Genomic DNA, 26,149 nt, shown 5'->3' with positions numbered 1-26,149 from the left:
CGTTCATTATAACACAAATTAAAACCTTTATTTGTGTAATGATGCTTTGGTCAACCATAAAAATTTTAATACACAACTGTAAGCCCGTTTATATGAATTTAATGAATTGTGGCTAAATAAGGACACGGTATGATTATAACGTCCGTCGTCAGGCTTGCGTTACGACAGCTTGCCTTCTGTTGCCATGTCGTAAAACACTTTGTCCGACCTGCCAGTGAAGAGAGACAGGAGGCCTGAAAGCTTATAAATTTATAGATGATGAGAGAAGGGTTATCAAAACGCACTTTCATTTTATAGACAGTGTTATAGTCTTTCTCACGATGATTATAGAGAATGTGGAAGCCTTGAAGTCATGGCTGGCAAAACTCCTGGAGCCAATGTGAGTGTTGAATTGAAATGACATTTAGCTCGCATGCTACGTAGCTATGCTAGCTGGCTAGCCAGCGGGTTAGCCTTGCATCAATGGGGACTTGCTAGAAACTAATGGCAGATTCTTGCACGAGTTAGCGAGCCACCATTGCCGCTAGCTGGCCTTTTCATAGCAAAGAGAGACAGCGGGACTTTTCATTAACTAAATAAATTAAATTTGCACGTAATGTAGTATGTTTGTCTGTGTTTGTTGCGCTGTTATTTTGGGTTAGTTAGGCACGTAGTTGGCTCACGATAATGTAACTTTATCACAGCTCTGTAGCAAGCCAGCAAACTGGAACAGATAACCTTACTTACATGGTGCTACTTGTGATTTAAATAGCTAGCTGTTGGACTATATGTGTATATATAGCTTACGTTACTGAGTTCTAGTTTGTCACGTGTTTTAAAAATAAATAAGAATCGTTTGCTCTAGGAGTTACAATTGTTACAATCAGTCTTTCTTCCTCTCTTTCACACATAAAATCATCAAATTATGTAATTACAAGTGGAAGCAGATGTTGCCAAAGAGATGAAAATGAGTTGACGGATTTAAATATTTAACAAAGCCATATAAGAAGAATTGGTGTGTAGAGGGGTGGATGGTGTTACATAGGCTCTAGTAAACAGGTGATGCAGTAACAGTCACCCACAGTCTTGCATATTATGGTATGCTCTTGGAAGTATTGCTAGGTTGCTAGTATGCCATGGCTTGCTTCATTTGGTGTCTAGCAGTTAGTTGAATCTTGATGCAATTGCTTTAAGTTTACAAAAGATTTCCACAGACATCTTTTACAGTATTCAAATTATAAGTAGTTGCAAGCTCATGAATGTCTGATTTGTAACAAAGCCTTTAGGGGAGCCCTATTTGCAATGCCTGTTTTTTCTTTTCAAATGCTAATTTGTGATTAAGCAGTGTTTGCCTGGTTAGTGTTTTTTTCTGTTATTTTATCAGGCACTACCACACTAACAACCCATTTGGTTGTTTCAGGTCAAATGACAGGGAAATAACATAACAGTTTGATCCAATTTAGACAATAGTTGCTATGTAGTTCGTTATGTTTGGTTTTGAGTTGTCAAAAGTGCTTTCCTAGGGCTTGTTGTTTTTTTAATGTTAGTAATATGTGATAGCCCCACCACTTGCTGGCTGAGAGGATTTCTACCATGATTTGCTATCAAGCAGTTTGATAAGAGTGTTATATGTTTGGAAAGCTTTCTTTCTCTTGGTTTAAAAGTTTGGAATCTACTTTTCACTTTTTGCAGTGATGTTCTTCCCTGCAGGCGTTGTTGGTTTCACTTGGCACTGACAATAATTAGGTTCATTTAGAAAATTTCTACATGCATGGATAGTTGGACACTGACACATCACTGGCATATAGTATATTGCATTTGGTTTAATTATGGAATTGAATTCAATTTTTCTCTCTCAGTTTTGTCTCCCCTGTTTCTCTCTTTAAAAAACTTGACAAAGCCATCATTGCTTTTTCCTTTTGCATTGTAATGTTAAATCAAGTTACTCACTGGCTGATGTTGACAAGACATATTCTAACCTTCAGATGTGATGCTGACCCGTCTGCATTAGCCAACTATGTGGTTGCTCTTGTGAAGAAGGACAAACCAGAGAAGGAGCTGAAAGCACTTTGTGCTGATCAGCTTGATGTCTTCCTACAAAAAGGTATGGACTCTATGCAAGGCATTTTGGCCTATGAGTGCAACATGCATTTTTGGTATAGACTCTAGCTCTTGCTGTTCAGTAAAGCTGTGCAGAAGTTTTCCCTGCAGCATTAATTTCCACCATTCACCAAACAAGGGAACAGCATTCATCTTACTCTCCTCATACATCCCACAGACAATAGAGGCTTAGCAGTTATGTCACAAATCCACTTGGAGCTCCAGCCGGTGGCACTGTGGAGGTCCTTCAGTGAAATTGTTATTTCCCAATAATGGCCAAATTGACAAGGATCAGGTTAGAAAAAGAGTTTCAGACGGAACAGGTTGATCTTAAAACAAAGCAAGATTTATTTATTTTTATTCTTTAATTTATTATGGAAGAATGTTCATGCTGAAGCATAAAAAATATGGGCTTTCTTCTCAACTGACACGAACCGAAGTGACAAGTGTCAGCCTTTATCTCAAAACACTATATGTTGTTGCTTGAAAAAAATCAGTTCAGATAACGTCCAACAGCTAAATAGAACTCATTTACCAAAGCACTAAGTATTTAACTTTTTAACAAAGATACTTAATGACTCACCAGTAGCCCCAGTGGTCCAGTAGTCCAGAAATCATATGTGCTATCAAGGGGTAGTGATACTTAGCCAGTCTGCCACTATATGTTGTTTACATTCTACAAGCAGATATCATGTTAGTGGAGCATCAGATTTAAAAACACTGAGATGGTCAAAATGCACAAAAATTAACAGTGGCTTTTAAAATTCCTTCCAGATCATAAGCTCTAGGTTATACATTCAGAGATGAAGCCAGCTATACATTATCACCATCTAGATCATCACGCCACTAGAGGGCGTGTCATATCATTTAAATGTACTCTTAACAGCCTGCTGTTTTACATGAAGCATCAACTTGCTTGCCTGGGTTAAGTTTTACTGTCTGTCCTTGTATGGTATATAGACAATAATGTGTTTACAGGGAGTCGATAGGGTTGGTCATCAATACACATGTCTTCGCAATTTCTTTATCTCATGTTGAGAATTATGGGTGTTAAAACAACAGTTTATGTTAACACCTGAGTTTTAGTTCAGGCTGTCAGAACTTAACTATCACAACCTGTAGTCTTTAGAATAACCTACTTAAAGATTGCTGTCAAATAAATGGGTCCAAATACCTAATTGAATGTACTTTCACTTTGCATTAGCTCCTTTATTTCATTTTTTATTATGTAATATATTTATCAAGTAGTTTTCCCCAATTTTGTCCATGTGCTGTTTCTGTTTTTGTTATTCATTTGGAGTTAATTTTACTTTAGAAAAATTTCATGCAGCCAGGAGCGAGGAATATGTAGTGTGTGTGGTGTGTTTCTGGAGGAATGTCAGTACATTTCATGCCAGAGGACCAATTTGCTCTTTGAGGGATAATGTGCAAAACTGTACACAATTCTCCTGAAGATTATATCTATTCACACAAATCATATTTTCATTGCAGAGACAACAGGATTTGTCGATAAACTTTTTGAATGTCTGACAACCAAGAACTACCTAGGAAATCCTGCTGCCAAGGAGGCTCCTAAAGAGGAGGTCAAACCACCTGCACTCAAGTCTGATGTTGTGGAGGTGAGTAAAGTATCTGAGAAATGTTTGGACTCTGAAAATAAATAGCCTGCCTGTGGTCACATATTAAAGCATCTTTCAAGTGGTTTTGTAGATAAGTGGGTTGAGCATAGCACAAAAATAGGCACTCTGTTTGGATGAAAGGATTTGATAAATATCTCAATGTGTTATTAGACAGCAGTTATTCAAGTACCTTGACATTATAACCAATAAGCTCTCCAGACTGAGAACAAAATGTTTTTTTGATCAGGTCTTAGTATCTTTAAATCTCTTTCTATTTTCTAAACATAAAATGGAGAAGAGTTTAAGTCGTAACTGTTTCTTTTTCCCTTAAGGCTGAAACTCCAGAGGAGGAGAGAGAAAACAGGTGGAGGAGAAGTCCTCTGAGAAACCGCTCTGACTTCAACGAGTCCAGGTATGACTGTGGCTTCAGGGATTTGCTTGTCTCAGCTCAGCTTAATGACCAAGCATGGGGCATATGCAGATATTATTCTTACATGTGAGAAATACAGCATTTACATTCTTGCTTAATGTTGAAATGTCCAATACACAGGGCCCTTCCTTTCTTACTGCTGATGAAAACCCATCATTTTGCATCGTCTAGTTGTGTAGAGATGGTAACATGGATACATTTGCATAGTTAGTTTCAAATCCAATGGGTCCTGCTTTTAGCTTGATGAAAACGCTGGTGTCCAGTAGCTTGTCCTATCTGTCCATAACAGCTAGCACAGCGCAATAATTGCTTCACTTTCATCCACAACAACAGTTGAAGTGTGTCATGTTCTTTAATGTGTAACTTGTGTTTTGAAGCATTACATCAGTAAGAAAAACATAGCCATGCCACTTGCTTCGAGTTTCTCTTTACGACAAAAATAATGTTCACTTCACTGTGTAAAAGCTGTTGTTAGTGAAACTCAACACTTCCTGTAGATCTTAAACACTAACAGCCTTTCAGGGGAAGAAAGGGATTATGCCCCCAGAAATACTTTAATAGCTTTAGTGTAAAGTAGATGGGGGGAAAAAAGTTTTGTTAACGGTAAGCAGCAGCAGTAAATTAACACAGTGCATTGGAGCAGTTCAGAAAGAAGGGAGGCTTTTTACTAAAATATGATCAAAATATTCTTATGAAACAAGGGAAATCACTAGGGGTTAAAACCTCTCTCTAATAACTACGTGTCACAACTAACAGCCCAGTTCTCTCCTCTGTACAGTTAGATAAAGGCCACTGCTTGAGAACAGATTTCAAGGTGCATATTAATAGATACATATTAAAATATGATCTATGTGTCCTTATTTGATCGCCATTAAGACCCATACTTGTCCTAGTCTGTTTAAGCTTCCATCCTGACAGAGCCTGCTGGGATAAGTCTGTCTGACTCTTGCATTTAAAACCAGCATAAAGACAGTAACTCAAATGTATTCCCCCTAGGAGCCGCGATGACAGGAGGCGAGACGAGCGCAAGCGCCGTGACTTCGATCGACACGGGAAAAGCAGCAGTGACTCCCACCGTGAGCGGGAGCGGCACGAGCGTCGCAGGGGCAGCCCCCGCGGGAGGAGCTACAGCCGCAGCCGGAGCAGGAGTGGCAGCCGAGGAAAGAGCAGGGACAGGGAGCACAGAGGAGGTAGAGGTGAGAAAGTTCCCCTCTGCACCCCAGCCCCTACAACCAATAACAAAACAGCACAGGGGACCAGACTCAGGAGTATTGAAGTTCCTTAGGCTCCTGTCAGTGCAACTGAACTGTGCATTAGTGATGCAGAGGTGCTGCTGGAGGGTTCTTGGGTGTGAGGTGCTTTTTGCTCATTGAGAGGGCACTGAATGGAGATTTGGATGTAGCCGCGTTGGATTGTTGATCAGTGTTGCTGGGAGTTGTTATCGATAAGGAACAATGTGGACAGCTTTGCAAATACATCAATGGGGATTCAACAGCATGGGCTGGAATTGGCCTTATTACCCTCAAGGTTAATCTACATCTCTAAATGTGTGGCATGATGAGAGGAGTAGCTGTTTTTAAAAAGTGTAATGCTTAAATGGGTTAAATTTCTGCAGTGGTTCACTACTTTCCTGTAATGTTTTATTTGTATTTTGTTAAAATACCTGTATATTTCTGCTTTTCTTACAGACTTTAAGTCAAAGTTTGAGGTGGAAAGAAAGGATACAGACGGCTACAACTCTTCAACCACATCCGGCTCCCAGCAGCAGCAGCAGCAGCAGCAGCAGCAGCAGCACCCGCCGCCTCTCCTGCCCCTGCCCACACCTCCACACCCTTTTTCCTCCTCTTCCTCATCATCCGCTGGAGTCTCAGGAGCTGGAGGTGTTCCTATAGCAACACTGGCTCACCTGCCCGATAGCACCACAGACAGCTGGTCGGGCTACTATGGCACCCAGAGGCAAGATGGTGTCGGGAAACCATTCAGCAACAAGCCCGCTTCACTCAAACAGCGTTGCAGGGATTACGATGGTAAGAATGAGTGATTAATCTTTTCCTCCTTACCTTTGATACTTGCCGTCTATCAGTTATTCTCTTCTTATTAACATTCCTTCCTCCATCTTCGGGCCTTTCATCTGTTATGGCCCAATAGCAATTTGCACTATTCAGCTGCAGCATTAGGAAGATATTATCTGGCATCTGTAAAAGATGCAGCTTTTTTTCAAATAGAAAGAAAAAGGTCGACGTTGAGCCTATTTGTCTAGTATATGACATGTACATTATAAGATTTGCTCTGGCTACCTCTGCCTCCATCTTCCCATGAGGGTTATTGATTGCCTTGTTTAGTCTCATCACTAATGACCACTGTTTAGCACTCCATCTCTTGTCCCCAGTGAAAAGCAGAAAAGTAAGCAGGCTTGCACCCAACTCATCACAGAGACACAAGAGGGTTTAAACTTAACCACTGTCCCTGAAGCACACTGTGATCTATCACAGTGCTCAAACACACCCACTGGGGACCCAGAGCCTTAATGAGACTTAGGGGTAAATACATGCACTGTAGGTCTTAGCTGCTTTGAGCTTGGACTCCCATTGCTTTTCTGTTTTTTTTCTTATTTTCATATATATATATATATATATATATATATATATATATATATAGTCATATTGTTTTGTTAGAATCTGTACTGTACTTAATTTGACCACCAGGAGCCCAAATCCCTTATGGTGCCTGCAAACTGTAAGATTATAGCAATCTTGTAAGTTTATTGCAAGGCACACTGCACAACATGGATCTAATGAACTTGGGGAACAACATTGGGTTTGATTTATGATGTTGACACCCACTGAATCATAGGCTACTATACAAGTCAATATGCAAGAATAAAAAGTAATCAGCGTTTGTTTTTCCCCACAGAAAAAGGATTTTGTGTTCGTGGGGACCTTTGTCCATTCGACCACGGCAACGACCCTCTCATTGTGGATGATGTAAATCTACCAAATATGATCCCGTTCCCGCCTCCACCTGTTATGCCCCCCGCCGGCCTGCCCATGCCCCCAATCACCGAGCCCCCGCCTTCCCTCAGGATGCCTTCGATGCCACCTTATGGCCAGCCACCGCCACCGGGCGTCTTCCCCATGCCTGGTAAGTGGTGCCCCCACATTGTTGCATAAATTTTAACTTCTAGAACCACTGCAGCTAGTGGAAAGAACAGTCTGTTATAGTCCTACTAAGCATTGTTTGCCCTGATACACATTTGCGCCACTTATCAATTTCTCAAAATGGGCATTTTTTTATTTATTTATTTTATATTTATTTGGAGTACATTTCCAGTCACTTATGTTGTAATGATAGATTTGATAGATTATTTTATATTATTTCAGATTATTCTTTTATTTTATGCACAGGGATCAGACTATATGATTGATTTTAATGACAGAATTTCAGTAGTTCTTTCTTTGCAACCCCTTTTTTCATTTCTGTCTTGTATGTACCTGGTGAAAGAAACTAGTTTTTCATGATACAGCTCTGTCTCTGGGCCGGTCTTACACACCATCCTGCCTTTCAGCACCACACTTACTGAGCATCTTATGTTTGCTCTTTATTATTATCTTGTGTGAAATTTCTAAAATGGTCACTCAGCATGATGGAGATGGATTCTCAATTTGGAGGCAAAATGTAAGGCAGAGAGAAAAACTGTTGGTACTGTACTATAACCTAACACTATAGGCTACTCATTGAACAGCTGATAGTTTCAATAGTTTTAATTTTCAGATGTGTTTTAGGAAATCAGTATATTCCTAACTAATGGTTTGTAGGAGCATTTTGGTTTTTGAGAAAGGAAGGACTGTTGATATTTTCTTTAGTTCTCTTTTGTGCATTTTAATTTTGACCATGACCTGTTATCTTGTTATGTAATAACCAATGACAGCTTCTGTCAAAATTCCTAAATTATGCATTTACCTTTCTTCCTGCATACTAATAGTAGTACTAATTGCTGGAAGTTTTAAGATGTACTTGTTTTATTCTTGCTGCATGAACAGGAGTTGGTGAGCAAACTGATATTTCACATTTTTTAAAAGCAAAGCTGATGGTGATTTAAACCCTGCAGTCTTTTTGTGACTTATTCTTCCCGTTGCTTTGATTTATACTGGTTCTTGAAGTGGTGCTCTGTCTGTGAATTTTTTTTTTTCTGATTTGCTATGACTTAGATGTGAAATATATAGTCTGTTTCCACTTCCTGCCACCTTCACTGTCGTATTAAAACAACCAGTGTGGCACGAAAAAAAGTTTCACTGTCATACCTGCGATATACATGAGACATTAGCTTGGGCTTGTGTCTCCCTCAGGACCCCCACTGATAGCAACCAGTGGGATTGATACCCCCAACCACCAATCTGCAATCACTTCTTCTCCTCCTATTGGACCGCCTGGCGTGGGGATGCCACCTACTCTTCCTCCTCCTCCTCCTCCTCCTCCACCTCCTCCTCCTTCATCCTCGTCTGTGTCTCTTCGTCCCCAATATGTGCAGTCTGAATGTAAGCAGCAATGCTTTTCCTATTCAGATTGGGACTGTGTTTGGAAGCAACATTGCTGTGGCTTTTCATTTGAGTTTTCCTTATATTGATAATTGTGCTCATTTTATTTCCTGCTATTTGAGTTTTCCTTTGTGTTCAGTTTATAATTACAGTAGATCGGGCTGAAATCAGAACTATAATAGCTATGTGAATGAGAGCTGAGTAGTACCCTGTGTGTCTGTTTTCTGTCATTTTAAGTTGGTTTTTGTGTGATGTTGTAGTATATGCACCGTGTGATGTCCATGTATTTCTTTTGGCAGCAGTAACAGCTGTTGACCAGTGGGTAGCACTGTTTATTTACCTAAGAGACAAAGTAGCTTTGAGCAATTAACAACTCTACTGCACCTAATTTTGCAGACTGCCTTTGCCTTAATTTTGCTCATGGATACTTCCAGTTAAACAGAAGAGCAGAAAAGGTCTATTTTGATTTTATTGCAAAATCAGATTTTTACCTTAATTCAACTCTGACAGCTAAAATTACAACTGTCATGAAAGGTCCCATTTTGCCTTTGTGTTACACTAAGCTTTGGCTCAGTATAAATATTAACATGATATTATTAATATATTAATATAACACATCTTACAGTGTTTTATCTTGTTTACCATCTTATGATTTTTTTTTCAATTAGTATAATTGTACTTTGATTTATCATCATATATTCATATGTGCGTTTTTTTAAATATTTTTTGTCAGTATTACATATTTTTTCATTACTCATCAGAGCTTTATTTAACATAGAAAGTCACAGGTTAAACTCATGAAATTTCTACCAGATTGTTGTGTGAAAGATAAGGCTTGATTGCCAGGCACTGTTTGTTTATTTATTTATTTGTTTATGTAGGACTGCTTGTTTTCACTGTGTAACTTCATGTTCCGCGTTGTGTATTTAGGTTAGCTTTTTCACATTTTCATGTTTATTTCATATTCCAACTAACAGCCTCTGTGTGTGTGTGTGTGTGCCCGTGTGTGTGTGTGTGTGTGTGTGTGTGTGTGTGTGTTTGCGTGCGTGTGGGTGTGTGTGTGTGTGTGTGTGTGTGTGTGTGTGTGTTCATGATTACACATTAGATAACTATGATCCAGAGGGCTACAACCCAGAATCCCCAGGGCTGACTACAGCAGGTCGTAACCAGTACCGTCAGTTCATTCCCCGGGTGCAGACCCAGCGCTCCAACCTCATTGGCCTCACCTCCAACGAAGGACAAGGCTCCAGAGGTAGCAAGTATTTCACTTCTTAGTGCTCATGTTTTTCCTACTTTACCGGACTGGTGCATGTGTAATCAATAGAGAGGTTTTCTCCTCATGCCAAAACTCATAATTTTTAAGTTTTCTTTGTGTTTGTGCCTCTTGCAGCTGCAAACATAGTGATCCAGACAGAGCCAGCCACTGTAGCCAGCACTCCTGGAGGTAACGTGTCCCGCTTCAACACAGAGCAGGACAGCAGGAAGAGAACCATGGGACACAGTACAGCTGAGGGACCAGCAGCTAAAAAACCCTGGATGGAAAAGTAAGGATTCAGTGATGCGCAAACATTTGAAGAGTTTCCCTTCAACATGATAAATTGAAATTTGACAGGGAAAAAAACTCCTGCCTGTAAGGAAAAATCTTAATCTAGGATTGCATGTAGTCTGTACTACATCAGTATTATGTCCAAGGATCCAGTCACACAAGTCCACAGAAACTGAACTGAACAACTGAAGTGCTACTATTTCAACTAAAGAAACTGTTGTGTCATGCAAGATTGTTTTCACTTGCCAGGACATTAAGCCACTGCAATGAAAGGAAACAAAGCACCAACAATGGCGCTAAGAACATTTGTTTACATACAGAACCAGTAACTGATTATTGTTTTTGGAATTAAGCTGAGAGCTTTGAACTGGTTCTTTTCGTCCTCTGGATATGTTAGCAGTGCCCTAATGGCCTGGAAACTCAAGGTGATAATAGACACCTAATACCTTCACTAAACAGGTCCTTGTTTTGTTAAGAAATTTGAAGAAACTAGTTGGCATTGAAACAAATTGGTGCCTTGCCCCATTTCCCATTACTGCTAGGTGACTCATAGGTCAGGAGCTGATCTTTTGTCTCAGTTGTGGTCACCAGGTACGTTCAAACATTCCTGTAATCCACCTTGAGCCGTCCCATTTTTAGCATACAACTGTTATATGGCCTGTAGGAATTCAGTATGAAGGCTTGAACCTCCAGGTCATCAATATGGGTTCCATTTCACTATCATCATTAGGAACTTGCCTAAAACATTGATTTAGCTTTTCTTCTTTTTCCAGTATTTTCCCCTGAAAAAATACCTCGGCAAACATACACACTCTATTTCTCTCTGTTTCAGGCCAAACTTTAACAACCAACATAAGAGCAGTTTTCCCAAGAGGAATCACTATGTGAACACCAAGCTGGAAGTGCGCAAGATCCCTCGTGATCTCAACAATATCACCAAGCTCAATGAGCACTTCAGCAAGTTTGGAACCATTGTCAATATACAGGTAAAATGCTTCACTGGCTCCTCTGCACTAAACAAACCTGCAATGGTCTACAGTTGTCACTAACAAGCGTAGGCATCACAAAAGGCATCACATTTACTATATCCGGCTCACATACTCTTTACACTCGCAGCACAACTTGAGAAATGACTAGCTAGGATATACAGAGTGAAGACTAATATGGAGCCTTTTAAACATAATAAAATGTGAATGTTAGAATACAGCATGTTAAATACATTGTTTCATTGTATACTTATACCTGACTCAAACACTCTACTGTCAATCCAGGTTGTCTTTGGTGGAGACCCAGAGGCAGCGTTGATTCAGTACACAAAGAATGAAGAGGCCAGACGGGCCATATCCAGCACAGAGGCGGTCCTCAATAACCGCTTCATCCGTGTGTACTGGCACCGCGAGCCCGGCGCCAACACCACAGGGCTTCAGCAGCAGGAGCAGAGCTCAGGGAGCCAGGGAGCTGGATCACCACCCACCCAGGGGCCGCAGCACTGCAACATGCATAAGGTTTGCATAAAGTGATAAAACATATAGAAGTCATTTGTCTTTTATTACTGATCTTTTTGTCTTACCCCATTTCTGAAACCCATCAAATTTACCCTGCAGGGGGTAAAACAGCACAATCCAGCAGCCTACGTGTTGAACAAGACTGTACCAAAGCATCGCCTGGCAGCAGCACCTGGGACCACAGCTCAAACCAAGCTGGATAGCCTGAACCCAAACACAGACGCTGTCACGGTACGTTTTGTGTGTGAGTGTGTCAGGTGATGCTAGACCTGGGTGAGATAACATTTTCAGGGGCAGCCTGGGGGCTCACCTGGTTGAGCGCAGACCACAAAGGGTTGGTCAGCAACACAGCAGCCTGGGTTCGGGGTCCAACCTATGGCCCTTTTTCTGCATGTCACCCCCTCTCTCCCTGACTCTCCTGTCTCTCTCTCTCGCTCTCTCTCTCTCACTGTGACTGGCCATGTGAAGGCAAAAAGTGCCCAAAAAAACATTTTCAAATAATTGTTTTTGTTTTTTTATAAAATGGATCAAATGGTTGGTGAGTGACATATGAGCTGTTGTGGCTTCCTTTTTTATTTCATTAATTTTTTTTAAAGGTATATTTTTCTCAGTAAAATTTTGGGCCTGTTGGTCAGTGCGTCCAGTCTAGAGGCTCTCCAATTAACAGGTAGAGATTTTGCAGTACTCAGAGCTGAACAGTATAGGCTGAATATTAATGACACACTCACATCAGGTCACTACATGCAGCCCTATGGTGTGTGCCATTGCAGATGGGAGCACCACTGCAGCATTTTCAGCTGTTACGACATCACTATGAAACTAGAAGCTGTACAAACGTTAGATGAGGATCTCAGCTCAGTTGCACTTCCCATCCAGTCTGAAACAGCTCTCAGAGGATCTGCAAGAAACAGTTGGAGAAACTTGTGTAGAGGTAGACGACAATACAAGAGAATAAATAAACATTTGCCTGCACGTATCTCTGTTATGAGCTGTTGGTGTTTAACAATGCATTCTTGTTTGTGTCTATGTCTAACTGCTGTCTGTAATCTCATTCTGATGACCTTAATGTGTGTCTCTCTCTCTCTTTCTCTATCTCTCTCTCTCCCCCTCTCGCTCTCTCTCTCTCTATCTCTGTGTGGCACTTAGGTGGCGCCTGCACTGACAAACACCCAGAAGGGCCCCTACACTTCCACAGCCCTCAAGTCGTCCTCAAAGAGCCTTGGGAAAACGGGAAGAGCACTAGAAGCACAGGAAGTCCTCAAGAAGAAACAGGCATGTTGCTTAATTTTTTAATGCATATTTTGACTGCGACAGGAATAGCAGAGCTAGGTTTAGGCATTTGTGTTTCTCAGGGGCCACTAGTGAGAAGCATGCTTCCACTGAGAGAGAAATTGTCCACCGGTAGCAGTGTATTTTCCACCTTTGTGAATGTATTTTACTTATTGTTTTTTCTTTTTTCTTTTAGGAGGCATTAAAACTCCAACAGGACATGAGGAAGAAGAAGCAAGAGATGTTAGAGGCACAGATTGAGTGTCAGAAGGTAAGACTGACTTGCTTTTCTTCTCTTGCTTTTATCTCATGTTTACTCAATTCTCCCTCCACTTTCTCTCCTACCACTTCCTTTACACCTTCCTCTGTCACACTGCTTGTTCTTCCTCTTCCAGGCCTTGATAAACCGCCTGGAGAAGAACCGAGGGATGAAACCTGAGGAGAGAGCCAACATCATGAAGACCCTGAAGGAGCTGACGGATAAGATCACCCAGCTGCAGAATGAAATGAATCCTGCCTCCCAGGTCTCCAGTACTAAACCCAACCTAGGCCAGACCAAGACCAAGACTGATGTAAGCTTGGACCCTCTTGGGCTGGCCTGTTTTGTCAGTTTGTCATGGCTTCTCTTTATTCAGTGAACTAAACAATTTTCTCATCTTTCATGACATGTGACCAGGCCCAGAAGGAATTACTGGATGCAGAGCTGGACTTTCACAAGAAGATGAGCTCTGGAGAGGACACAACAGACCTCAAGAGAAAACTGGGGCAGCTACAGGTTGAGGTAATGCACATACAAACACATACACATCTGGTACACAACCACAGACACAAGATCTGAAGGAAATGCCTCAGAGGAAGTCAGAAGATCAGATAATGGTCACATGTATCACTCAACACTGACTGATTTCATAGAAGTAGAAAAGAGGAAAATAATATCCGCATCTAGATAACTTTTTTACAGGTACAGGATCAAATTCAGGACTGCAAAGGAAGGAAACAAATGGTATTCGTACACTGTGTAAATGGCTACCAATAAAATCAATAAAGCATTATTTTGATCCCCAGAGAGAAATAAATAAAGCCTGGTTTATACTTCTGCATTGAATTGACAACATAAGTGTGGCGTAGTTACAGTGTAGCCGCACACCATACACTATAGCCTGACACGCACCTCCGTCACAGTAATTTCACTAAAAGTAATTGTTGATCAACATTTATTAGCTCCAACTCCAACATGATCTGCTAAGCACACAAATATAAATGCTCACAATAACGTAGGCTGTGTGTTGATCCTACGTAGAATCCAGAACCAGGCCTGATTTTAAAAAAATTAAAATAGAAATAAAAATGAAATCCTCAGTTTTCAGTCGTTTTGTTATTCCTACAGTCATGTTCATGTTATGTTAATTGGAGGGGGAAAAAACATTCAGATCTGGGCCAGAAAGAATTTGTAATCATGTAAACATTTGTATGGTGTCTGAAAAAGTGTCTTTAAAAGTTTGGCTTTCAGGGATATCTCATAAATAGATATCTCCTCTCTTCCCTCTAGCAGCACAGAATAACACAGACAAGGCCAGCTATGTCACAAGATCAGCCTAACAAGAGCAGAGCTTTTGTTAGCAACACCCTGCCTAGCATGTTTTTTCCCCTCTACCCCCGTGGGTCTTAAATTAGCTAGTTGTTAAAAATGCATATCCCCCCAATCCATCCAAACCCAACCCTCCTTCTGCACATTAAACTGCAGCCACTTAAGGAAGCCCAGAGGAACAGACGCTAACGAAGCCAAATCAGACACAGGTCCTACACTGATGGAGCCCAGTCTCATTAAAGTTTGAGTCGCTGGTCCTTGTAAGAAAATAGCAGGATGACAATTAGAGGGAGAGAAGTGAGGGAGGGACAAATGGAAGAGAGTTGTGAGGTTGTGCAGTGGTTAGGAAGCAAGGGGATGTCATTTTAAAAATGGAGGAATGACAACTAATGGTAAAGGGCAGGGCGCAACAGAGGAGGAGACCAGAGTCAAGAGTGTCGGGCATGTTTCAGAGCTGAAGATGAGGAAACTGTTCAGTAATTTGCCTATTTTATTGTGATTGTCAATGAACAACAAATCAAGCTTTGATTATTTTGTTGTGCTAGATTTCTTGTCGACACATGATAAATAAACATACTGTAGTTTCCTGACATGTTTGTTTTCCCATCAAAGGTAAAAACAACCCAGCTTCAAGTTGCACAGTCTGGTTACGTTTTCTGCATCTGTTTGTAATGATTTTTTAAACACAGCCAGGTGGCGCCCTTATTTTTTTTGTTCCGTGTGTACTGAAACAAGCAGAGCATCAAACCTGCCGGTCTGTCCTCCTTTAGGCGACGCGGTTGGGCCTGATTCGGCCTCCAGCGGGCCGGGGTCGGGGTCGCGGCAAGATGGCACTGGAGCCCGGGTCCATGCACGTGGGCCGCGGCAGGGGCCGAAGCCGGGAGATGATGGCTCGCGGCGGGGCCCTGAACCGTATGGTGGTGGACCACAGACCCAGAGCCCTGGCAATTTTGGGGGTCACTCAGGAGGAGAAGGAAGAGCTAATGCCTCACTTTGTGGTAAGGAGCCAGGAGTTACAATGAAACTGTCACACAGAGATTTGAGATGATTATGGAACAATGACACTGAAATTCATACTGATCCTTTTTTCTTTTTTTATCTTAGAAATTTGGGGAGATTGAGGATCTCCGTGACCAAGACGCAAACAGTGTCGTCATGACCTTTAAAACACGAAGTGAAGCAGAGAATGTAAGTTACATGATTTCAAATCAAGCCACACCATCTCTGCCTTTTTCCTACTCCCACTCTTTCTTTCTTCTTTCCTCTAATCCCCTCTAATTACTGACATGGTAAAATGAAATTTAAGAAAATTTTTCAGTTTTACGGATACAAAATTTGTGAAAGCTTCAATTTTCCTCCCATTTGTTTTTCTAGGCAGCGAACCAGGGAGCTAAGTTCAAAGGTCGAGTGCTGCAGATTTCCTGGTACAAGCCCAAGACGCCTTCTGTGACAACGGAGCCAGAGGAGGAAGAGGCGAAAGATGAGGAAAATAAGGTATGACACATCACACTCAAACCCAAGCACTTGATTTGAAACAAAGCGTATGTTTTATCATTTAGTGACATGTCGCCACTAGAAACCACGAAGGAGTTCCATGTACAGAACAACTAGAAATTCTATGTGGGGAAAGTTCCCGAAGTTTTAGTTATATTCACAGATTTTACTTGTACATTTCTTTTCAGTGCTTCTAAATTTTTCACTGCAGCTCCCAATGGAAAATCAGGGCAAGCCTCTCAGTACTAAGAGCATCTAAGCCCTTTGAGTAAAACTGCATTACTGTCAGATGAAATCCTCATACTGTATTTTCATGTTTTGAGATGTGTCGTTGAGGTTACGTTCTTCCTTGTGTGCAAGCAACTTTTATATCCTCAGGGTCAGTCCCATCACTTAAATATGCATTTTATGATTTTTTTGAATTCTTATTATTATCATTGTGAAAATATGTCTTAATGCAAGGTAGGGATGTCACAAGAACCGATACTTCAGTACCAAGTCGATGCCAAAATTCAGAAAATGTGACGGTTAGATGCTGAAGGTACTCGAGATGTGATTCCCCTGGGACTAATGAGGGCAGTATAATAACCGCCAAGCGTTCTAGTCTGACATCAAACTCAAAGAGTAGAAGAAGGCAGGCACAGTACACAATAGTAGCAACACCTTGAATGGAAGCAGCAAGTGCAGGTGCAGCAACAGGTCTGGCACGACATGCGGGGGGCAGCAGAACTGGTTTATGGAGATATGTGGTATTTGATGCGGAACATCAGGGACAACAACCGGAAGCCAGATAGTAAACGGTGTTGAACAGCGTTTCAAATAAATGAAGAAATGCTTCAAACTTATCTAAGCAGCTCAAAGACAGACATATGGATCTTTATACAAAATTCAGGGTGAGTGATTTACAGTTGTTAACTTTATATTAAAATGCCGTCAAAATGTCCAGAATCATGGCATTTTGTTGCTATTGGTACCGACTACCAAATTTCTAGTATCGTGACATCCCTAATGCAAGGGCAGAGTTAGAGAGACACAAAGCCCTTCTCATTTCAATCCAATTCTTTTTGATAAAATCGTCCTGCTTTGTGAAGTGTGAGGGGCCCATGATGCTACCAGTCCTCACTTCCATTTGTGCTGGAAAATTCAAAAGAATGCAAAAGTTCCCACTCTTTAGGACATACCTGTGCAAGCTAATGCAATTGAGTACAACAACCCTGCAACAAATCCTTACTTTGTGGAGATTATAATGTTCTTTTTTGGTTAATACTGTGTCATTGAGGTGTTGTATTGGATTATACTGAAAGGTGTTTGTTTGCTGCCATTTACAGATGTTAGTGAGGTTCATTTTACATGCCAATGAAATCAAGAGCACTGTGTAAATAATCTAAACAACTTGTAGACATCACATTGCAATAAACACATGTGTTTTCTGAGAGGCAGAACTGATTTGCCAGGTTGCACAGTGGGTACAAAGTAACAGGTTTGCACAGCGGTAAACGGTTCAAAGCTTCTCTAGTGTGATCTGGCTTTTTTTCTTTTCTTTTTTTTTCATTCAAACAGAAGGAAGCTAGCTCTTACTTGCCTGGTGAGGAGGAGGAGGAAGAGGAGGAGGAGGAGGATGACGACGAAGACGACGAGTACGAGAGCCGATCGTGGAGACGGTGAAGGCATTGTGATTCGTCGTTACCTACTCTGCAGCAAAATCAGTGGTTATTTTTCCTCACGCAGATAAAATCAACACAGCGGAACTCGTCATTTTTTTCCTTTCCAGTATTTTCAAACTAAGTAATTTTAGACTCTAATCAAAGTAAAAACATCTTTACTTTATTGTACATCAAAAGAAGTTTCGAGGGTCGACAGTTTTTGTATCCCTCGACTAAACAATTATTTAAAACATCTCACTTTTGCTGAGAAAGATAAATGTTAAGTTGTTCTTATAGATAGAAAAACATATGTAAGTTTCAGTGTGCTTACCAGATGATTAATATCAGTAATGCACAACATTTGTGTCTACTGTGAATAGGTATTTTTATACATACTGTATTTAAGCTCTTTTTCTCACCAGTTTTTGAAAAGTCTTGTCCTCCGTTCAGGGACAGCCATTCCATCACCATTAGAACGTTCTCTGTTGCTAACCAGAGAGATATTTATTTATTTTTTCCACTGCATAAATGCCCTGTGCCACACCTACGTTGGCACAGTGTGGTGTGGGTTTCCATTTCACTTTAATCGCAGTTTGTTTTTAGCATGGGAAATCCCAAAATGTTAAAGGATCCGAATATTTTTGACAGTGGCTCTATGTGCTGGCATGAATACATGCTAGTTTGTGCATGTTGTATTCCCAAACAAACAGAGCCACCCCCTCCCAGCACTCAAAGGTGCTGATACTGTACCATGACCATATTAGAGCCAGTGCAGGTACAGAAGGATACCAGTGCAATAGAAAAACTCTTAACAATGTTTACAAATTGCCATGTCCATGCACGACAGATACAGTCTTGTAGTAAAAAAATTCAAATTTTCCCCGTGTGTATTTTGTTGTTCACTCAATGTCCAGTGCCACTCTGTGTAAATACAAACACCCATGAGGGTGTTCTACATTTTCTAAGAGTGTGTTACATTTTTCACTTGTTTTATTCTGTCACCTGTTCATCCAAAGGGCCTGACAGGACAAGGATCAGATCACCCATTTCAAAAATGTGAGATCCATAGACAGGTGTCTGAATGTAATACTGAACAATTGATTTTAATATATATATATATATATATATATATATATACATACATATATATATTTATATATATATATATATATATATATATATAATTTCTTTGCCTTACACAATCAGCGGATGGCTGAATTTTTACAAGATTTGTGATTTACTTTTGTAAATTTTGTAAATGCTTGAAAGAGAAATTACTGTTGTACTTTTTTTTTCTTTTTTTTTTTTTAGTTTTGTTTTTCTGTCATTTTAAATGAATGACAAGGATGCGTCAGGTAGAAAAGGTCAAGCAAGAGTGCATAGCGTCACTGCTAAGTCTCTGCTTATTCGCAAGAATTTTGCATTTGTGACCAGTCCACATTGTTATTTCACTAAATTTGTCATCTAAGTAGCACATTTCTTTTAAAGAACCATTCAGAGCTGCTCTGATCTGTGGAAAATACTCGGTTGAAAGGCACCGGGGGGTGGGGTGGAGTGGGGTAGGATGGGTGGGTGGGGGTGGTCATGCACCTCACAATATTATTTGTGCATTAGTGCAGCTTTGCCTACATCTGAATATTGTCAGACAAAGCTCGACAACCCAATCTAGAAGTGCAACCACAATGTGCACCTTTCATGACAAAAATTTCTTGCGTGTGTTTTGCCTTTATACTGTATTTTAGAATCCTCAAGGTGGGAGGAATGAAATCCATTCAAATTCAGTGAACTCGATGCAAGATGATACATTTTTGACAGTTAATTTTTTCTTTTGTTGTTTCCCTTAAACAAATAACTATGTTTACATGCAGCCTAATGGAGTGTTGTTTGATGTATGCTTATCATAACTCAACTAAACAGATCATATCCACTAACACAGCCAGTCAGACTGGAGCACCACAACAAAGAAGAGACATTAACTGTAGCCGTCTCACTCATTTACATGATTATGCAGGCAGAAATCTGCATGTAAGTAACACATGCAGATTTTCGCCTACGTGTGAATGCAGACAAATAATTTCCTCCCACCTACGATGGCGGTAGCGCTCATGTTTGGGTTGCATATCTCACTGTTGTCGAAAAACTCAGAAGCCTCCTGCCATCGACCTCATTGTCTCATTAAAACCTTTGGGTTCATATTTTTGTCTCCACCATCACTGTGGCAGTCATAATGATGTTCAGGTGTGTGTTAGAAAGCTGCAGCTTTTCCCTTCGCACTTAGTACTTTCATATGATTTGCTAATGTGATTTTTGTTTGTTTTTAATATGAGGTCTCTGGCAGTTTTAAAGGACAAACCTATACTGGCAGGGTTCTTGCTTGTGTAATTGAGGATTCAGAGAAGGTCTCTCTCCCACTTTTTGTACTATCTTCTGTATGCTACTATCACACAATAGTGTAAAAATGTAAAATGTTTATTGGATAATAGTTTTGGATTTGTTACTGTTTATATTTGCAGGATGTGGATGTATTTTCTTCATGTATTTTGTTTGTAAAAAAAAATGGATTTCTAATTTACAAGCATGTTTGCTTTTGCCAATAAAGATGGAGGAATGGGGTGCTTGTCAAAAAAAGAAGAAAAGAAAAGAAAAAAAAATACAATTTAAATTGGATCTTGGAGGGGAAAAAAAGAACATTTTAAGTTAAAGAGAGAAAATTGACCAAGAAAGAAGAAGTCAACATTGGCAAGGGGAAAAAAAATCAAGCAAAAGCATTCCAGAAAATATTACCTTAAACGCTTGTGTGGTCTCCTTAATTTCACATGCTATCTCTTAAAATGTGTTAGTGGATACTCTGAGCACACTGAAAAGATTGGGTGGAAGGAGTTCTTCAGTATCATTTACCAGTACCGCTCCATAATTTAAATTTTCAGATATGAGCAGAATTTGATTTATTTCACAGGTATAAATACAAAGCTAGCTCCTTTGAAGCCTGAATGATCACAGGAATGGCATTCTTACTCAAAGTGAAAATTTCATTTGAAGTAACGTACAAATTTTAAATACGAAATAACCGATTACACAAAAAGCTACGTCACTTGGTATTGCCAAATACTTCCTGAAATGAAGTAATAAACATGACTGACTACATGGAGGCCACAGAGATAGGCACATGGTGTCCTAATATATGAAAAAATAATGGCCTCTGGCTCATTCATTACACTCATATAATAGGACACCTTGGAGTGCATTATTGCACTTGTGCCATGGCCAGATACAAATTGTCATTCATTTTTGAAAGTTTGTATGGTGTCTATTTAATCAAGGCTAGGTTTAGAATGGCAGATGATGATCTGAACAGTGTTACTTTGATGTGTCTGGGTTACTTTAAAGGTCCATATTTTACACTTCTCCAGTGTTTTATTTGTTTTTACAAGTGTTGATCCATAAGAAGATATATTTGTGGTTATAAGAACCAAAAACCATCTCAATGTAGTTTTACATCTCCTCTCTCAGGCTTCTCTCTGGAGCTCCAGTAACAACAGGTCAGTGAGCGGTGACTGCTTTGTTGTGACATCACAAAGTTACATAAGTCCTGACAGTTCGTTTGAAGGCGCAGTTTCAGAATACAGGCGGTGTGCATTTCTCTGTGGACTGAACACTTTGATACTTTCACAGTATTAATATAGAACCTAAACCTGCTTTATAATAACAAAAAAGACATGGAAATCTGACTTTATACAATATGGGACCTTTAATGAACTCTTGGTAGCCAGTCAGAAACATGGCCTAATATGATAAAATGTACCCAACAATCAATGAAAGGCTCTAAATATTTCTCAAAATACAGTCAGGTTAAATAGTCATGAAATTGAAATGATTAAACTGTATATTATCTTGGTTTTACAATCAGGTTGAAATTCTATGTGGAGTTTGGGCACAACTATAAGCCAATAAAAGGGTAAATGTAACTGTTTAATCAATAGAATCCAGTATGTCCCATTGTGTCCATCTTTTTAAGGAGAATAAGCCAATCATTACTCGCAGACACTCACTTTGACACCCACGTCCCCCAAATAAATCCCCCCACAGCACAGTAAAGATGTTGACCTCTGACTCTTCAGGTTTAATTACAGCACCCACTGACTATGACATATTAAAACATCACTGAATAATGCAGGAGCGTTTCTTACTTTAGGAAGTTAAGTGAAAACACTCAGAGTCGGTTTAGTTTAATGCAAGAGCTTTTGTCTCTCCCCGGGGGAAGGGATTTCAAACTGGGGCCTGAATGGTGCGCTGTTGCTGACAGATGCTATGGCAGCCTGGTGACTGGGAAGTGAAGAAGCAGCACTGGTAGAATTGGGCTCTATGGAAGCCAATTCCTGCCATTAATATCTGATATTGGTATAAATATGAAAATGAAATTAGAAGAAGTGATTTGACAAAAACTAGAATGTCGCTTTCTAAATACTTGTAAAATAATAATAACATTTAAGAAATGACAAGGATAGTCCAAGTTATAATATAAGTTATAATGCTTTAAGTAATTCACATTATGAGATGTGAATTGTTAGAAATTCATGATACATTATTTTTTACTCTCAATTTCTAAACTTGATGGCTGTAGGCTTCCACAGGACTCACTTTGTGCATTTTAACATTTCAGCTTAGGAATTATGTGAAAAAATGCACACAGGTCTTTTTGTTAAATTTCATATGATAATGTAAATATGTCATATTTTCAATGTTCAGAAACAGAAAAAAAGACTACTTTAAGTCAAATCTGCACATGATTGTAATTTCCAGTACATAATTAAAAGTAGTCTGTTAAGTTTTCACTGAAATTAGTCATCACCACAGGTAAAGGAATGACTGCTGTGACCGTAGTTAGGTCATATGGTGGAGCAGCAGCTGCAGCTGTATGCAGAGCTAGATGAGGGGTAAAAAAAAACAAAAAAACATCTGGCCACAAAAATGGCAGCAATCTTCAGAATATGGAAAGCACAGAGATTACAGAATTGTAAAAAAAATAAGGATTAAATAATGAATAGTGCCAGCTATATGACAGCTATTAAGAGGGGAAGGGGAAGGTCAAGAAAAGGGACTTCATGCTTTATTCAGACTAACTAGAAATTCAGTGGGATGCACACCTTTCTGATAGCTTCTCACATGAGTCCTTTTTTCTATAGGACACTGACATGTCGGTCTAAATGTAGAAAGATTTTTTTATTTAATGCCAAAATATTACCTTTCACATTTACACTCCCCAGCTAGAAAATCAAAGTTGTAAGCATACAGTCTATGATTGAGGATATCAGCAAAAGTTTATAAAAACATTTTAAAGCCATCCTCATCGATTTGTGTTGGCTTAAGTGAATGTACAAATCAGAGTGAAGCCTATATGTGTTTTTTTTTTTCTCCCCTCCCTCTATCAAAGTGTCCAGCGTGCAACAGGTTTGCACGGTGAGAAAAGACCTTGGCTGTTTTAATCTGTGTAATGAATAAGAACATGCCAACGTGGTAATGGATGCCTGCCACCGCGCTGCTAAATTATTCAGGGTCTGGGGAACCAGAGAGGCGGCCAGCGGGATCGGATGGACCCGCTGTGTCATCAGTCCGCCTCTGCCCGCCTGGCTCCCCTTTCGGCCCGTCCACCACGGCTTCATGCGCTTTAACCAGGTGGCCACATGAGAAGCCTGTAAAGCAGCCCCGGCAATGGGCGTTCACATTGGAGGAGACCTGGCCAAGGCCGGCGGGTCAACTGGTCAGTAACCTGACAGGCCTCAGATACAATCAGAAGCATGTTGGACCGAAACTATTGCTTAGTTCCTGAAGACTTTTGGGTCTCTTACAGTTCCCAACTATTTCAGCACCATGGATAGCGCAGCACAGGTTGGCTCAGGTCGCTCCTGCGCTGTCCATGGTGCCGAAATACTGAGCGCACTCACTGTAGCGTAGGAATGCCTGGTTTCATTTTGTCATCCTAAACCTAACTCTCATGTTTTGTTTAGGCTTTTTAACACATGTACTGAACATGACCTCGACAGATTTCATTCTTTTTCACGGAAGTGATGATATAGACGACAAATGTTGATATAATAAACACGTGGAATAGAAAAATAAAGTATCTTGTAAAAAGAGGAATACTAGGCCTCCTTTAAAAGAAACTTTTAGAATAATACGATTTGTAAAAATGTCATAATGATCAAGGTTTTATTCTTTATTTTGTTGGATTTATGCAACGCTTGTGCACAGAAGCCAACATTTTGCAACTTGTAAGCTGAGCAGAGGAGCAGGTGGGAGGGGAGGAGGAGGGAGGCTGAAAGAGGAGGAGGAGGAGGAGAAGGAGGAGGGCAGGAAGAGCGAGAGAGGGATGCCGGGAGGCGCTGCCGATGTTAACAGCTCAGTCTGGTGTAGGAGAGTAGAGGAGCTCTGTAGCTGTCCGCTCCCCGGCTTTCATGTCAGGGGCCACACTGCTTGCGAGGTGCTTGCAGGGAGGAGGATGATGACCATGAACGGCAAGCAGCATTTCTCCGTGCACCCGGCTCTGCACGAGCCCAAGTATCCCGGCCTGCACTCAGGCTCGGAGGGCATGCGCAGAGTCTGTCTGCCCGCCCCGCAGGTACGTTCAGGTCGGGGGAGACTGGCAGTGGAGTAGCAGCGGTTTGAGAGGAAAGGTGGTGGTGGGGGTGGTGGGGGTGGGGGGGATGGGGGGTGCTGGGGTGGGGGGAATATCACACAGGAAAATATCTGTTAAGTTGATTTGACAGGACTTTGTTCTATCCACTATCTCTCTCACTCTCTCTTCTGTCTGTGTTCCCCCTCTCCCCCTCCTCCTAACCCCCCACCCGCCCAACTCTCATCCACTTCTATTCAAGCAATGCTCTTGCTTTCATATTAATTTTTATGACCTGCGCTTTGAGGAGGGTTCTCTCCTCTCCTCGGTGCTGCTTGCCTTTGGAAAATGTTTTTTAGATCCTGAGAGCTGCCTGACAGAATTCCCCACTGACTTCAGTATGCGCACTCTTGCTTGCAGCTGCAGGGCAATATATTCGGAGGCTTTGATGAGAGCCTGCTGGCACGGGCAGAGGCTCTGGCGGCTGCTGACAGCATTGTCTCTCACGGCAAGAGTCACCCGTTCAAACCAGACGTGACTTACCATACCATGAGCAGTGTCCCCTGCACCTCAGCCTCCTCTTCTTCCTCCACCACCGTGCCCATCTCCCACGTCCCCTCCACCATCGCCTCCCACCACCATCACCACCACCTCGGACAGACCCTGGAGGCCGGGGACCTCCTGGACCACCTCTCCACCAGCCTGGCCGTGACCGGGATGGGTGCTCCGGAGCCTCCAGGGATGACCACGGCGGCACACCACCACCAGCACCCTCACCACCACCTGCAGACCATGGGGCAGCTGCACCAGGCGATGGCAACCATGGCCCACCCTCATTCCCTTTCAGTGCACGGCGGCATGGCGTGCGTCAACGACGTGGAGTCGGATCCCAGGGAGCTGGAAGCCTTCGCCGAGCGGTTCAAGCAGAGGCGGATCAAACTCGGGGTGACCCAGGCGGACGTCGGGTCAGCGCTGGCCAACCTCAAGATCCCCGGAGTGGGGTCCTTGAGCCAGAGCACCATCTGCAGGTTCGAGTCTCTCACCTTGTCCCACAACAACATGATCGCTCTCAAGCCGGTTCTCCAGGCCTGGCTTGAGGAAGCCGAGGCTGCGTACCGGGAGAAAAGCAGCAAGCCGGACCTTTTCAACGGGAACGAGAGGAAAAGAAAGCGCACCTCCATCGCCGCGCCGGAGAAGCGCTCTTTGGAGGCGTACTTTGCCATCCAGCCCCGGCCCTCCTCGGAAAAAATTGCGGCCATCGCCGAAAAGCTGGACCTGAAAAAGAATGTGGTTCGAGTGTGGTTTTGCAACCAGCGGCAAAAACAGAAACGAATGAAATACTCTGCGGTGCACTGAGTTTCACACATCATGAATAAAATAGCCTACTACATTTTTGATCGAGTGATTAATAATAGCCTAAGTAGCCTAACTAACAGGGATTTATCAACTGCTCTTCACTTCTCATCTGGGATTATCTCCAAAAAGACATTTGATTTGATTTTTCAGTTGGTGTCACTCACTCTTCGCTGTTGCACTTTTTTTCCATATGGGACTTACACATGACTGTGTTATAGATCTGTGAGGAGGGAGGGGTTGGGGGTTTGGTGTTGTTGATCATGTATCTTGCACACTGAGTATGAATATTCAGTCAATTCACCCTGACAGTTCGTCACATTCAGGGATATTAACTCACTTTTTTTTCTTAAAAAACCATAAGAAGGAGTTGAGAGGCTACTTTTATGGACTGTTTAGTTGTCAGTGTTAAACTGAAGGAGGATGAAGGAAATAGTGGTTTTGTGAAAAGATTTTTTTTTGTATTGTTGGTGGAGGT

The 26,149-nt window shown here is 41.3% G+C and overlaps 2 protein-coding genes across 4 annotated transcripts; both read left to right on the top strand.

Annotated features, from left to right (window-relative positions):
• Nucleotides 1-210: 210 nt before the first annotated feature.
• Nucleotides 211-20,498, top strand: rbm27 (RNA binding motif protein 27). Of its 3 annotated transcripts, none has more exons than XM_056397798.1 (21): nt 211-379; nt 1,965-2,083; nt 3,571-3,698; nt 4,031-4,110; nt 5,125-5,324; nt 5,817-6,155; nt 7,042-7,269; nt 8,475-8,663; nt 9,769-9,915; nt 10,054-10,207; nt 11,042-11,195; nt 11,481-11,714; nt 11,814-11,945; nt 12,861-12,986; nt 13,180-13,254; nt 13,379-13,507; nt 13,660-13,764; nt 15,342-15,569; nt 15,676-15,759; nt 15,946-16,065; nt 17,626-20,498. In XM_056397798.1, the coding sequence occupies exons 1-21, from the start codon at nt 321-323 to the stop codon at nt 17,728-17,730; spliced, it is 3,135 nt and encodes a 1,044-aa protein (XP_056253773.1). In that variant the 5' UTR covers nt 211-320; the 3' UTR covers nt 17,731-20,498. The 3 variants fall into 3 exon arrangements, with proteins under 3 accessions (XP_056253773.1, XP_056253772.1, XP_056253774.1); XM_056397797.1 differs by having other exon boundaries at nt 13,379-13,555; XM_056397799.1 differs by lacking the exon at nt 8,475-8,663 and having other exon boundaries at nt 13,379-13,555.
• Nucleotides 20,499-24,047: 3,549 nt separating this feature from the next.
• On the top strand, nt 24,048-25,852 carry pou4f3 (POU class 4 homeobox 3). The gene is made up of 2 exons (XM_056397800.1): nt 24,048-24,324; nt 24,739-25,852. The coding sequence occupies exons 1-2, from the start codon at nt 24,076-24,078 to the stop codon at nt 25,672-25,674; spliced, it is 1,185 nt and encodes a 394-aa protein (XP_056253775.1). The 5' UTR covers nt 24,048-24,075; the 3' UTR covers nt 25,675-25,852.
• Nucleotides 25,853-26,149: the final 297 nt, after the last annotated feature.

The sequence above is a fragment of the Seriola aureovittata genome, chromosome 15 (genome assembly GCF_021018895.1).
Source record: "Seriola aureovittata isolate HTS-2021-v1 ecotype China chromosome 15, ASM2101889v1, whole genome shotgun sequence".
Lineage (NCBI taxonomy): Eukaryota > Metazoa > Chordata > Actinopteri > Carangiformes > Carangidae > Seriola > Seriola aureovittata.
The sequence above is the reverse complement of the archived record's forward strand: the minus strand, read 5'-3'. Positions and strand labels throughout refer to the sequence as shown.